The sequence below is a fragment of the Hypanus sabinus genome, chromosome 21 (genome assembly GCF_030144855.1).
Source record: "Hypanus sabinus isolate sHypSab1 chromosome 21, sHypSab1.hap1, whole genome shotgun sequence".
Lineage (NCBI taxonomy): Eukaryota > Metazoa > Chordata > Chondrichthyes > Myliobatiformes > Dasyatidae > Hypanus > Hypanus sabinus.
The window spans coordinates 63,700,093-63,715,782 of NC_082726.1; the positions used below are offsets into that span (position 1 = coordinate 63,700,093).

The window sequence follows — 15,690 nt, forward strand, 5'->3', positions numbered from 1 at the left end:
GCGCGATACCATTTGAAAGGCCTAGACAGAGTGGATGTTTCCTTTAGTGAGGTGTAAGACCAGAGGGCGCAGCCTCGGTATAGAGGGGCGTCCCTTTGGAACCGAGATGAGGAGCCAGACGGTGGTGAATCTGTGGAATTTATGGCCACAGACGCCGTGGAGGCCGAGTCATTTAAAGCGGAGTTTGAATCAGATTCCACGACCAGTATGTGTCGTGAAAATTGTAGTCTTTGCGGCAGCAGTACAATACATTACATAAAGAAGGAAAACGTGAATTACAGTGAGTGTATACGTATTAAATAAGTAGTGCACAAATAAAAATAAAACGCAGCGAGCAGCGTTCACGGGTTCGATGTCCATTTAGAATCGGACGGCGGGGGGCCGAAGCTGTTCTTGAATCGTTGAGTGTGTGCACTCGGGTGATAGGTTCTTGATTAGTAAGGGCGCCAAAGGTTACGGAGGGAAGGCAGGAGAATGGGGTTGAGGAAAAGTATTTCAGTCGTGATCAGATTTGATTGGCAGAATGGCCTAATTCAGGTTTATTATCACCGGCATGTGACCTGAAATTTGTTAAAAGTAGCAGCAATTCAATGCAATACATAATATAGAAAAACACAAAATAAAATAATAATGTGAATCAATTACAGTATACGTAAAAGGACCGCTTCTTTGTCTCAAGACGCTCGCATTCAGTCAATACTTTCGGTAATGTTCTATAACATTCCTTAAAACCAATAGGACTGTTGCCATTCCTGTGGTTCCCCTGGGATGGGACCCTGCTACAGTAATTAAGGGGCTTCCTCACCCAGCCCTGTAGAAATTAGAATACTTTGCCTAAAGTTATGGTTTCAGGTCGAAAGGGACGGTGTATTTGACAGACGCTTTCCTTGCAGCTCTTTCGCCCTTCCACTGTCTGCACATTTATGTTTAGACAAGACCACAAGTCATTGGAGCAAATTAGGCCAATCGGCTCATCGAGTTTGCTCCAACATTCGATCGTGGCTGATTTATTCTCCCTCTCAACCCATTCTCCTGACTTCTTCCCATAACTTTTCACACCCGTACGAATCAAGAAACTATTGATCCTCGTTTTAAATATACCCAATGATTTGGCCTCCACAGCCGTCTTTGACATTTAATTCCACAGATTCACCACCTTCTTGAGTGAAGAAATCCCCCTTCACCTCTATTCTTTAGGGATGTCCCTCTATTGAGGTTGTGCCCTCACTATAGGAAACATTGTCTTTGTCCACTCTATCTAGCCTTTTCAATATTCTGTAAGATTTCCCCTCCCTCCCCGGTTCTTTTCTAAATTCCAGCGAGTACGGGCCCGGAGCCATTAAGCGCTCCGCATACGCTAACCCTTTCCTTCCCGCGAACCTCCACCGTATCCTCTCCAGTCTTTTCTTAGATAAGGAGCCCAAAACTGCTCACAATACTCCAAGTGCGACAGAGATCAAAAGTAACAATGTCAGGGCGAAAGGAATGGGACATCGAGAAGTGATTTCTTTAGAGATCTTACGCACTTCCCCAACGTCTGAAAACTGAGAACTCCCAGTCTTACGCCGTGTGTGTTTAGCTAAGAGAAATTTAGCAGAGTCAGGACATGAATTCGTAAACTCCTCGCTATAGTAAGATCGTGCTCTGAAATTCCACCAGTAGGGACGTCGATTAATCTCTCTCTCGCCCTCCCTCCCGGGTGTCGGTACCGAAGTGCTGACACAACCCTCGGTCACCGAAGTCCGGCTCGCTCCTTCCTTTCCCCCGGAGCGCCGCGGCAGAAAACCACACTTCCTCGCAAAGTGATCCCTCGCGGTAGTTCCTGCCTCAGCCTAAGGAATTAAACCGCACACTTCGTGGCGGCGTTGTAAACACAGAAGTTTGAAGAGCGGCGTCAAAGCTGGTCGGAAATATTCAGGGCGGAGGTTTTGCGGGCCGAGTTGAACAAAATGTACATTTTAACTTTTAAAAGGGAGGAGAAACTGTTCCGATGCCACAAGCAATCCGCATTTAAATTGGAAAACCGAACTGATGAGCGGCCTGTATTTAGTGAACACACAGCAAGGAGGCACACGTGTGCGGGAAACGAGCAGGCAAATCGTGGCAAATTTAAAGGATTTTGGGATCAGGCTGATTAGGAATCTGAATTTAAAAAGGGGCACACGTTAAATTAAAGGGGTTGTGACTTGAATGGCGAATGACTCGAGTTTAAAATCAGCAACTGCCCCCTGTCGCTCATCCCTGCATCTCCGCACTAAGAACAAATCCAGATAATTTTTTGGAGGGGTGGGGTTGTTTCAAAAATGACACGACAGCGCAGTACACCGGGACTGATACACTGCCGCGGGGTCATCTTTCAGAAGTAATGCAGTGCCAACTCCCGGTCCAGCTGGGTGGAAAGATCCGGGATACTATTTCAGGGAAAAAGTTCTGATTTCAATAATTCTGAGACCTTGCTGGGAGCTCTTTTTTCCTCGACAATGCACGGGCTACCAGAACCGCTCCGAAGCAGCCGCAGGGTTATGCACGTTCTCTTTAAGAGAAATCTCAGCCCCGTTAGGAACTCCGAAACGCGCCATCTCTTCAGTGAAATGTATCAACGCTGGTGATGCAGTTCCGGGTGCCGGAGCGCAGCTGCGATTGGCTCCTGCGCACCAACTCTACCCCCGAGGGAATAAAGAGCTAGCGGATTAGTTTGAGCCCTTCGCCCAGCGGAGAGACGGGAAGAAAAAAGGGGGGGAAATTTCCCTCAATTGACAAGTTCCCACAACAGAAACAAAGGGCTCCGCTCGTTTGGGACCTTACACACACACACATAGATACATACACACACAGACTCAATCCCTGCAAAGCGAGAGGGGACAAAGAATGAGCCTGCTTTCAGCAATCGACACCAGCGCTTCGGTGTACCAGCCAGCCCAGCTCCTCAACTGGGTCTATCTGTCTCTTCAGGACACCCACCAGCCTAGTGCCTTCGATGCCTTCAGGCCCGAGCCGGCGACCCACCACCAAGATCTCAACTATGCCAAAGCTGCTGATCTGGGGACTTCGCTCTGTTCCAATTATCTCAACAACTTTTCCCAGCTCCACAGGAACGAGGTGCGAGTAAGAGTCAGTGAAAATCCCTCCCCTCCCCTCCCGAACTCTCTGAAACGGCGTGTTTTTCGTTGTTCACTCTCTTAAAGCTTCTGGTTAAGTTCCATAGTGTTTGGACAGTCTCTCTAACGTCCGTCATGAGACTGCGTTTCGATATAGTCTAACCGCTGTGACTTTTGACTGTACGAAGCTGTCCGTCTCGCTGTCGTCTTGTCAGTTAGAGCCCACGTTCACTGTTTCCAAGCCATTGACTAACAACTGAACAATCTGGCGGAGAGTCTTACCACCAGAATACCGAAGTAGCACATTAGTGTCAACTGTTGTCAGACATTTGAGACGTGCCATAACTCAATTCCACATTTCAAGTTGTATGGGATACCTCCAAATATTCCCCTCTCGTGCTTGCATGGGATTCACTCTAATTGACAGCTCGTTAGTAGTATTACAATCATTAACCCAACTAGTGAGGAGTCACTGATTTCGGGTTAGGATTCATGGCACTTACTCAGCTGCAAGTAGGGACGGTTTGGCGAGGGGAGAGGAGTTGGACAGTATTCGTACCCCGTGTATTTCCAAAAGGGGATAAATCCGGGAGATTGCAGAGAGGTAACGGGGGAGATTGCAAACCGAAGGGTGGCCGTTATTTTCAGAGCAGAGATATCTCATTGCATTAACGCTGGCAAAAATAACGCGACATGCAGGCTCTGGCCATTGCTGTCCGCGCTAGCGGCAGTCCGGTGGTGGATCTTAAAAGGGCAATGTTTGGCGAGGTCAAGCATTTGTTTTCAAAGTACGTATATGTCATCATATACAATCTGGAGATTCCGGCATTGCGGGCATTTATAGGAAATTCAATAGAATTAATGAAAACGCAACATAAAGAGTGGCAAGTAACCAATGTGCAAAATAAAACAAATTCTGCCACTCATATTATTGATTGTTTATTTGCACAATCCTTGAAAATGAAAGGTGGTGAAATCAATTGAGATGAGTGAAGTTATCCACGCCGGTTCAGGAGTCTGATAGTTGAAGATAATAACTGTTCCCGAACCTGGGGAGTGGGACCTAAGGCTCCTGTACCTCCTGGCCGATGTTAATGGCTGGATGGTGGGGTCCTTGATGGATGTTGCTTTCTAATGGCAACACGCCTCAGAAGCGTGGAAAGGTGGGGAGGGTTTTTTCTGAGACGGACTGGACTGTATCTACCACTTTCTGTAGACTTTTCCGTTGGGGGGGGGGGGTGTTAAAATAGTCTTCAATAAGTCTTTTCAGATGCCACTCAAAATGCTGACTTTGAAAGACAAGATGATAAACATTTAATTAGCCGCGGTTTTGAAAGGAGGCCAAGGCCTGAGAACCACTGTAGAATTGGCCAGTCCGGGAGTGTTGCAGCTGAGGAAATGGTCCTTACAATGGGGTCACGGGTGTGTGGAGTGTCACCACCAGAGGAGTTGATGATTTGAGGGGGAATGAGGCCTTTAATTATTGAAAAGTCTTCCTTGATTTATGAAAGGAGTGTGTTGCTTTAAGTGATACTACACAAAGCCTTTACAATTTATGAAATACTTTTGCAGCTAAATTGTTAAGAGTTCATGAGTGCTACTGGAGGAGAATTGTGTGATATTTGTCTTAAGAAAATATAGATAAACAAGTTAAAGGAAACTTAGCACAAAGAGCCACAGAGTCATAGAAAAGTACAGCACAAAAACAGGCCTTTTGGCCCATCTAGTTCATGCCAAATCATTTAAACCAAATACTCTGATGAACCTGCACTGTGACTATAACCCGCCATACCCCTACTATCCATGTACCTATCCAAACTTCTCTTAACTGTTGAAGTCAATGTTGTATGCACCACTTAAGTTGGCAGTTTGATACTCACTCTCACCACCCTCTGAGTGAAGAAGTTTCCCCTCATGTTCCCCTTAAATTTCTCACCTTTCACCCCTAACTCATGACCTCTCATTATAGTAGGTTATTAGTAGGTCATTTCCACCCAACCTCAGTGGAAAAAGCCTTTTTGCATTTACCCTATCTATACTTCCCATAATGTTGTATACCTCTCTCAAAAACCTCTCAATCTTCCACGTTCCAAGGAATAAAGTCCTAATTCTATTCGACCTTCCCTGTAACTCCAGATCCAGCAACATCCTTGTAAATTTTCTCTCTTCTCTTTCCACTTTTCTGTAGGTACAAAACTGCACACAATACTCCAAAGTGGGTCTTGCCAACATCATGTACAACTTTAACACCGTAGCACATCTCCTGTACTCAATATTTTGATACAGCTTGGAAATGGCCCCATAAGTGCAGCCCATCCATGCCACCCACAATCCCCATGGAAGGAAGTCTTATTTACCTGCATTTGGCCCATGTCCCTTCAAACCTTTCCTATACCTATCCAAATAACTTTTAAATGTTGTTATTATACCTCCTTCAACAACTACCTCTTTTAGTTCATTCCGCGTATGGACGTCCCTCCAGGTGAGAAGCCTGCCCCTCTGATTCCTGTTGAATCTTCCCCTCTCACTCTGAGCCCATGTCCTCTAGTTCTTGATTCTCTGACCTTGAGGAGAATACTGAGTGCATTTGATCATGTCTGATTTATTTTCCCTCTCAACCCTGTTCTCCTTCCTTCTCCCTGTAACCTTTGTCGCACAAACTAACAAGAATCTATCAGCTTCTGTTCTAAAATGCCCATGGCATTATGCAGAACATTCATAAACAGGACATCTGAAAATCGAAAGTATTGAGCTGATTGGATTCAGAGGAGGTAGGTTTGGGAGTGCACTTTAATTTCTATTTTTGCACTACTTAATTTAACTATTCAATATATTTACTGTAATCCAGTTTTTTCCTTCTATTATTATGTACTGCAGCCGCAAAGTGAACAAATTTTACGGCATGTGCCGGTAATATTAAACCTGATTCTGATTCTGAAGTAGTTGGTCACGTAGAGAGGTGGCATTGGAGGAATAATCAGAAGGTTAGAGGTCAGAAGTCTGCAAAGAACAAGAATGGTTGATGAATGGCCTTAACTAGTGCCACTGTTCATAACTGCAGTCTACCAATGTGTATTTATATGTAAACGTGTTAATATTATATAATGCACACACTGTGTCCACTTTATTAGGGACCTCCTGTACCTAGTAAAGTGACCTCTGTATGTTTGTGGTCCCCGGCTGCTGCCCATCCACTCAAGGGTCGACCTGTTATGCATTCAGAGATGCTCTTCTGCACACTATTGTAACACGTGGTTATTTGAGTTATTGCTGCCTTCCTGTCAGCTTGAACTAGTCTGGCCATTCTCCTGTGACCTCTCTCATTAACAAGGCATTTTCATCCACAGAACTGTCAGTCGCTGGATGTTTTTGTTTCTTGCTCCATACTCTGTAAACCCCAGAGACAGTTGTGCTTGAAAATCCCAGGAGCTCTTGAGATGCTCAAACCAGCCCACCTCGCACCAAATAATCAGTCTACAGTTAAGGTCACTTAAATCACGTTTCTCTCCCATTCTGATGTTTGGTCTGAACAACAACTGAACTTCTTGACCATGTCTGCATGCTTTTGTGCATTGAGTTGCTGCCATCTGATTGCTGATTAGATATTTGCATTAATGAAAAGGTGTACCGAATAAGTGGCCACTGAATGACTAGTACATGTTAGTATTTCAACATGTATAAATCTGCATGTTTATTAGCATATACATTTCATAATTCAGTTTGTTGCTGTTTTATACAGTAGGCTGTATTCAGAGTTGGCTCACATAGTGCCCTTAATGCAGCTAACTATCTGCCATTTCACTGAGCAATTGGATACCAGAGTAATGAGACAATCAGTTGTTTGAGAACACGATGGAAGAGTTTAAGCTTGCGCAGACATGGAGTTATTATAACTTGGCAGCGTGGTAGCACAGTGGTTAGCACAACACTTTATAGTACAGGGTTCAATACCCGCTGCTGTCTGTGAGGAGTTCCTACGTTCTCCACACGACCACACAGGTTTCCTCTTGGTGCTCCGGTTTCCTGCACAATCCACAGGCATACCCGTTAGTAGGTTAATTGGTTATTGTAAATTGTCCCATGTTTAGACTAGGACGAAAATTGGGGTTTGCTGAGTGGCGTGGTTCAAAAGGGCCGGATGGGTGTACTCAATAAATAAATAAAAAGTTAAACTTTTAGTTTAAAAAGTAGTTCTGCAGTGTGTGATGTTTGATTATGGAGGAATGGTGCTCTATACATTGTTCCAGAGGGAGAGATCATGGATTCAATGGGCTGAATGGACTATTTCTCTGCTTTGCTGGACTGGTGTGAAAGGTGTGAGGAGAGGAAGAGAGAAGGGTCTAAACCGATTAGAGGTTCAGTAGTAGTCAACGAGGAGGGCTTATGCAGAAACCTACTGTATTGAGGAGTGTGGAGAAATTTTCCCCCAGTGTGGGCAGATTTGCTCAACTTTCCAGCCATCCTGTTTCAACAATTTTGCAGCAAACTTCCTAGAGGAATCCATTTGGATTCTTCAAATGGCAATGTCATCTGAAGGAAAATGCTTCCAACTGAAAAAATTGTCATTGCCCCTTTAAGAAAAGTGCGAGTTTAATTCAGTGTGTGGCCAGTGAGGCACTGCTTTGGAAGCTGATAATGTCTCCTTTGTGGTTTGGATGAGACAGAAATCGAATAGGGACTATGAAAGCACTGTGTGAATAGCATGTATGAAGCCTGTCCGGCCATCAGCTTTACAGGGACAGTGGTGTCCTAGAGGCAATTGAGCTTACATGGGTATACAGTCTGCTTGTATCCTCATTGGGGCATTTTAAGATCATAAGACATAATAGCAGAATTAGATCATTTGGCCCATCCAATCTGCTCCACTATTCCATTTATTATCCCTCTCAACCCCATTCTCCTGCCATTCCCCCATGACTGACGCCCTGAATAATCAGGCCTCCATTTGAAGCATACCCAGTGACCTGGCCTCCACTACTAACTGGAAATGAATTCCACAGATCCACAGCCCTCTGTGTAAAGAAGTGCCTCCTCATCTCTGTTGTAAAGAGCCATCCTTCTATTCTGAGGCTGTGCCCTCTGATCCTGGACACCCCCACTGTAGGAAACATCCTTCCTCATCCACTCTATCTCAACATCTTCATTAGGTGCTGTGCCGTGACGTAGGTGATCATGGTCTTGTCCGTGATCGTTCCTGGCAAATTTTTCAAAGACTCTGCCCAGAGAAGGCACTTGAGTCTTTACAAGACAGCTGCCACCAGCCTTTATCAATACTCTTCAGACTCTGTCTGCCTGGCGTCAGTGGTTGCATAACCAGGATTTGTGATATGCACCAGCTGCTCATACGACCATCCACCACCTACTCCCATGGCTTCACGTGACCCTGACTGGGGAGCTAAGCCGGTGTAACACCTTGCCCAAAAGGTGCCCTGTAGGCTAGCAGAAGGAAAGAGCACACTACACCTCCTTTGGGAGATATATACAGAATCTCCATCCCACCATCCTCCACTTTATCTAAGCCTTTCAATATTCAGTAGGTTTAACCAATTATAAGTAGGAGGAGAAAGGGAGAGGTCTTTTTTTTACTTCTGTTGTAGGAGGGTAAGCTGATTAATTATTGGTTAGCTTGTTATTATCACATCAGTGAAAAGCTCGTCTTGCTCGTTCATACAGATGAAACCATTACAGAGTGCATTGGGCTAAAAGAAGTTAAAACAAAACAATACAGAGTAAGAGCTACAGGGCATGTGTGGCACAGGTAAACAATACAATGCAAGACCATAAGGAGGCAGTGAGATGCTTTTGTTCTGCTGGTCAGAGAAGGGGACAATGAGGGATGAGGTTACTGGATTCTGCGATGGGCTTACGGAATTGTCTGTACAGCAGCTCAAAAGGACATAGCCAGTTGGAAATATGGAATTCAACCCGTCTCACCATCAAATCTGACCAACCTGTAGACTTGTGCATCCATTCTTGTTGACTTGACCTCATCTTCCCAGATGCAGATATAGAAAAGTTTAAAAACTTTACCAACAGGATGTCTGTTGTAATAGAGAAAACAGTGAGGGAGTGTCCACCTTTGTCAACTTGTCCCCTTTGCCACTGATTTAAGTCCTAAAATTAGTGTGGTCACCAGTTCTTATCTATTGGTGGGTCTTCAGGAGGCTGTATGTAGGTCCAGAATCCACATGCTCTGATGCATTATGAGCACAAGTCCTCTGGACGTCACAGTGATGCACCATCAATAACTCTCTGAGACGTGAGGCGAGATATCGGCTTTTATTGACTGGAAGAAAGAACAAGCAGTAGTTGACCACCATACTACATTCTGGAGACTGAGGGCAGGGCTCAGGCCTCAATCACCTTCATACTGGGGTCTGTGGGAGGAGCCACAGTCAGTGGTCAGCGGGGGGGGGGGCGTGTCCAGACAGGTATATGTAGTTTACCACATTCACCCCCCCCCTTTGTTTTAAAAGAAAGTCCCCATGGGGCGAAGTTTCTTACGAGTACTACTGCTTGTTCTTTCTTCCAGTCAATAAAAGCCGATATTTCGCCTCACATCTCAGAGAGTTATTGATGGTGCATCAATTTACAGTAGTCAGCGGGGGGGGGGGGGGGGGGGGGGGCGTGTCCAGACAGTTATATGTAGTTCACCACACACAGTTCTGCTCCTTTCGCCACTTGCTGATTGACATGGGACTTAATAATCAGAGGTGCAAAGGGACTTGGGAGTCCAAGTGCAGGATTCCCTAAAGGTTAACTTGCAGGTTGAGTCTGCAGTGGACTTAGATTTAGAAACGTAACAGGCCCTCCCAGCCCAACAAGCCGCGCTGCACTATTACACCCATGTGAACAATTAACCTACCAACACGTATGTCTTTGGAATGTGGAAGGGAACCAGATCACCTGGCAGAAACCCAGCAGTCACAGGGAGTAAGTACAAACTCCTTGCAGGCAGCGACGGGAATTGAATCCGGATTGTTTGGGCAATGATAATGTTACACTAACCACTATGCTACCAGGTTGTCCTGTAATAGTAAGGCAGGTAAAGGCAATGTTAGCATTCAGTTTAGAGCACTAGAATATAAGAGCAAGGATGTAATGTTGAAGCTTTACAAGATGCCGGTGAGACCACACTTGGAGTATTGTGAGCAGTTTTGGGCCTTTATCTATGAAATGATATGCTGGAGGGGCAGAGGAGATTCATAGCAGTGATCCTGGGAAAGAATGGTTTAATGAATGAAGAGCATTTGTTGGCTCTGAGCCTGTACTCACTGGACTTTGGAAGAATGAGGGTGATCTCATTGAAACCTATCTGATATTGAAAGGCCTAGATAGAGCAGACATTGAGAGGGTGCTTCCAATAGTGGAAGAGTCCATGACCAGGGGGAATAGCTTCAGAATAGAAAGATGGCTTTTTAGAACAGAGATGAGGAGGAATTTCTTCAGCCAGAGGGTGGTGAATCTGTGGAACTCATTGCCATGGACAGCTCTGGGAATATTTAAACCAGAAGTTGGTAAGTTCCTGATTAACGAAGGCGACAGGAAGAAGACAAGAAAATGAGGTTGAGACGATTAATGATTCGGCTGTGACTGAATTACTCAGAGAGTGGTGAGTGTGTGGAATGGGCTACCGGCAACGGTGGTGGAGACAGATACAGTAGGGTCTTGTAAGAGACTTTTGGATAGGTACACGGAAGAGGGCTACGGGTAAGCCTAGTAATTTCTAAGGTAGGGACAACTTTGTGGGCCAAAGGGCCTGTGTTGTGCTGTAGTGTTTCTTTGAATGGTGAAGCAGACTTGATGGGCTGAATGGCCTAATTCTGCTCCTATATCTTTTGCTCTTATATTTCACACCTTCCTGCTTCACTGGCCTGTTTTGAACGTGTAAAGTGAATTGGTAGTAGAGCTACTTATTCCATGTTAGGTCAAATCTTTTTGAGTGTGTAATCAGGCAGATATGGTCAGTGTACATTATTGCACACAGTGTAGTGTCAGCCTTTTGAACTATCCTAAGGTCAATGCAACCCCACCATCCTACACAGCCCCCTGTTTTTCCATCATTATGATAGTGTATTATGAGTAAATTTTCTTTATCCGTTATCCAGCCTATCAGCAGTGGATTGTACAAGAATGCCTCTCCCTATGGTTCATTGAGCAACATCGTGGATGGACTGAGCTCACTGACAGACCACTTCTCGGATCTATCCCTATCGGCTGAACCTCGCAAACCTGGCAAGAGGCCCCCACCCAACTATTTATGCCACCTCTGCTTCAACAAGGGACACTACATCAAGGACTGCCCCCAGGTAAGGCTGGTTTAAATATTGCAAGGACTGAACTGCATCTCAGCTGTTGGTGGTGAACTAGGGTGAATAATTTGGATGATTGGTGAATGTTGTAGCAGTGAGTTATGCAGGTGGGTCACTCAAGTGGAAAAATGGCATTAATTTTTAAAAATTTAAAATGGATATTGTGTGTGTGGGGGGGGTTAAATGACAATTTGCAAGTAAAATATTTTATCTTTAAGTATGTGCAAAAAAAATTTGATGTTTTTTTTTAAATATACATGGCTGGCTGTGTCTTCTTAACCATAAAGAGAGCATACAAAATCCACAGGGATTGTGGAGAGAAATTAATAATTCCCTTTGAGTTAATGTCTTGTTAGTTGGCATTATTTGGTGTTCGTGAGCCTTGTGTGGTTGCTGCTTTTTGTCCTGGCTCAATGACATCGTTCTGAGAATCATTTGGGAAAGTTAGTTCTGTTCACATTCGCAATTGATTCAGACGATCTGAACTGAATAAGCTGCTGCGTGTCTGATGTTCCAAGAGACATAGTAAATCAGTATCAGCAAGCTGTGATCTTTACCACCAAATCCAGTTGGATTTTCAGTTCAGTTTGGATCCCCCTTGTTCTGCGTGACAGGGGTTTGGAGTATTCAATTGTCAAATTTGGTTTAGTTTGTCAATTTTTTAAAAATTGGTGTTTGGCAATATCAGACATCAAGAAAATGGCAAGAAATGGTTCAACTTTCAGGTTTCATAAAGCTTAACTAAAATGATAATGGTATTAACCTTCCTAAGGCAATCACCCCTGCTGGGCCATTGGCCACTGACAGCAGCTTGCCAGAGTCCTCAGTTCCGGGCATTCTTTCACATTGTTTCCAGATGGGGCCCATCATCACAGTGTATCCTTCCTCTTCCAGGGATAAGCTTCTGTTAATGTTTCTGTAGTGCTGCTTTTTTACGGTATGGAGTTGCTAAGCCCCTGACCCGACCCTCATCCTCTTGTTGCCAGGCTTGGGACCGTCCATGTCAGAGTAATAAGAACAGTTTTCACTTCCATTTAAATTCACCATTGTCTCCTGATCATCTTTGGCATGCGATTGGTAGGAAAGAGCAAGTGGAATTGGGGCCAATTGTCTAAAGTTTGCTAGGCACTTCTAAAGCAAAATGAATGAAAATGTCAATTTTGTTTGCTTGACATTTATTACTGGCATGGAGTTTTATTGGTGAAGGAAATAAAGTTTTACCAAGAATATCCTTTGGATTTTGTTTTTATTAGTATTAAACTGAGCAGTTTGAGTCCTTAATGTTGTTTAGATTGAATTGAATACCAAACTTCGCTGTTCTCAAACAAAACCATAACACTGGACATTTTTTTTAAAAAATGATGTTCCTCAGAAATTATTTTTGTTTATGATAGATCACTTGAAGCTGAACACAAATATTATTTCAGACTATATAGGAACTTGGAAAAACAAGAAATTAACTTTTATTGAATATAACGTGTTTAACTGCATAATGGTGATGACGCTTTCAATAAATCAACAAAGCTATAAATGTTTTGTTGATGACTTTCCTTTGTACTCAGTGTCTGAGGCTTCTTGCTTAAGTATCCAACAATAATCAGCCAGCATTGATGGATACCAGTTGCCCTGATACTGTTTTTCCAAGACTGTAATGTCCTGGTGAAACCTTTCACCGTGCTCGTCACTGACAGTGCCAAGATTTGCGGGGAAGAAGTCTAAATGGGAAAGTAGAAAATGAATCTTTAGGGACATGTTGCTCTTCATGGGTTTTGTCTGCTTGAAGCATGTTGTTAACCAGCTCCACATAGTCTGATGCTCTGTAGTTGCCAAGAAAATTTTCAACAACATCCTTAAATGTTTTCCACGTGATTTTCTCCGGTTCTACTAGAAGTTCCTTAAACTGCCTGCCATTGATGACCTGTTTGATTTGAGGACCAACAGCAACGCCTTCCTTATTCTTGGCATCAGTTATTCTGACCTGACTTATGAATTGAAATAACAAGTACAGGTGATTTTTTAAAAATGGTGCATGTCAGGGAAATTTTGTGATGGTTCCCATGATCAGTTGCCCAAAATCCATCAGATACACCCAAAAATATTCAGAAAGCAAAATATTTGTTCTCCAGTGCAACAAGGAACACAGAAAGTAGTTAACAGCATACAGGAATGAAATGTGATTTGATTAAATGAATTGTCATATGGGGCTGATTCATTGTTGTCTGCTTGTTTGTACAATTCAATACACATGAACATTGTACATTTTTCTATACAGTTATTATAAAATAACTGAACAAATCCTTGCCTCTTGTGTTGACATATCTACACTTATTTTTGTTCCATTTAAGTTTATGTAAATCGATGGCCCTGCAAAGACCTTGTCAGTTTCCGTTGTTAGAAAAAAAATTTGCATTCTTGGTGGTGTCATTGGTTTGGAAGTTGTCAGAGGAGAGTTGATGGGAAATGCTCAAGCGATGTCTCATTCTGTAGGAAGCAGGCTAAAACCTCGGCTGCCAGTTAGCAGAACAATAAAATCCAGATGCCTGTACCTAATATGAAGCCACTGCTGCTCTGAGTAAGGGACTCTGTGTTAGCTTTCTTTTCCTCTCCTCACTGCTGCTTGCCGTCAGAGCAGGGATAGTCTGGGAATGTGTGATGTTGAAATCCAACCAGCCAAAAAGGCAGAATGCTCTGAATATGAGAAATGCCTTCAGAGATCATACAGTTCAGGACCACTGTAAAAATCCAGGGGACTGTGGTTTAAATTTTCCATAGATGTAGAACAGTACAGCATAGGAACAGGCCCTTCAACCCACAGTGTTGTGCCAAACCACTCAAAAGCAAATTAAAAACATCCAAACACTAATCCCTTCTACCTACATCATGTCCATATCTCTCCATCTTCCTTATCTCTCCATCCATGTGCCTATCCAACCATCTCTTAAAAGCCTCTAATGTATTTGCTTCTACCACCATACCAGGCATCCACCACTCTGAGTAAAAAAACTTAACCCCCACATCCCCTTGGAACCTTCCTCGTCTCACCTTCAGTATATGCCCTGCGGTAAAGATACTCCCTCTCCACTCTATCAATGCCTCTCATACCTCAGGCTCTGCTGCTCCAGAGAAAACGACCCAAGTTCATCCAGCTTTATGATAGCACTTGCCCTCTAAACCAGGAAGCATCCTTGAAAAACTCTTCTGCACTCTCTCCAGAGTTTCAACATCCTTCCTACAGTGGGGCGACCAGAACTGTGTGCAATCCTCGAGATGTGGCTTAACCAGAGTTTTATAAAGCTGCAACGTAACCTCCTGGTTTTTGAACTCAATGCCTCGACTAATGAAAGCAAGCATTAAGAGTTAATGCTCAATCAAAGCAAACCTTGATCAATATCATCAGGATTTAGTTTTATTGAGATTTGCATGAAAATAAATATTTTGTACAAGTGGCCAAGACGATCCAGCATAGCATATGACCAATGACTAAGCAATTTATACTTTACACAGAAGTAATCTTCAGGTTATTGACATTATCTAGACTATTAACATCCTATTTGGCATTTAGGATATTTTTTATCAATTGGACATCACTAATACCTGGTTTCCCAGTTGGCTAGGATGTTTTCTCAAACAGAGTACCAAAACCTAATCTAGATTATCCATTGAATGCTGCTAATTTATTCAGACGCTTTAACCATTAACAAATTTGACCCGATAAGAATGAATAGCAGATGAGTTTATCTGTAATTCAAGGCAGCTCGATTTAGGCTACATCCACACTACACTGGATAATTTTGAAAACGCCGGTTTCGCATTAAAACGATAGGCATCCACACTACTTGTTTTTAAAAGTATCTCTATCCACATTGAAACAGAGATTTCAGCGAATCTCCTCCTCCTGCGCATACGCAGGACACATCAACCGAAAATAAGCGATATGTTTGGTGTCGAATCTTGCCGTAAAAGTGTGCGTTTGTGTAGTTACAGACTAGAAAAACTTTAAACGACAGACAGCTGTTGGCTTTCGCGCAGGAGAACTTGAAGTAAAAAATAACAAATACTGGAGTATACGGAGGGAACCGACGGAGTTCACGGACAAATTGACCCGGCTGACGACGAACATTGAAAAACTGACGAACTCTGTTGCATTAATAAAGCACCTTGTTAAATGTATAAAACATGTCTGCATCAGTGTTATCTTGTATTTCCATACAATGTTACATTAGGCTGTTACACATCTATTTCAGAGAAGTACTTGCATAAATAGGTAAACCACCTTCATA

At 43.4% G+C, this 15,690-nt stretch overlaps 1 protein-coding gene across 1 annotated transcript in view; it reads left to right on the top strand.

The window, feature by feature from the left end:
- Positions 1-541: 541 nt before the first annotated feature.
- zcchc24 (zinc finger, CCHC domain containing 24) overlaps positions 542-15,690 on the top strand; it is a 216,318-nt gene continuing 201,169 nt past the window's right edge. The window contains exons 1-2 of the mRNA XM_059946743.1: positions 542-3,099; positions 11,207-11,407. Of these exons, the coding sequence (XP_059802726.1) occupies positions 2,869-3,099; positions 11,207-11,407 (432 nt within the window). The 5' untranslated portion in view covers positions 542-2,868. The remainder of the gene's footprint in view (positions 3,100-11,206; positions 11,408-15,690) is intronic.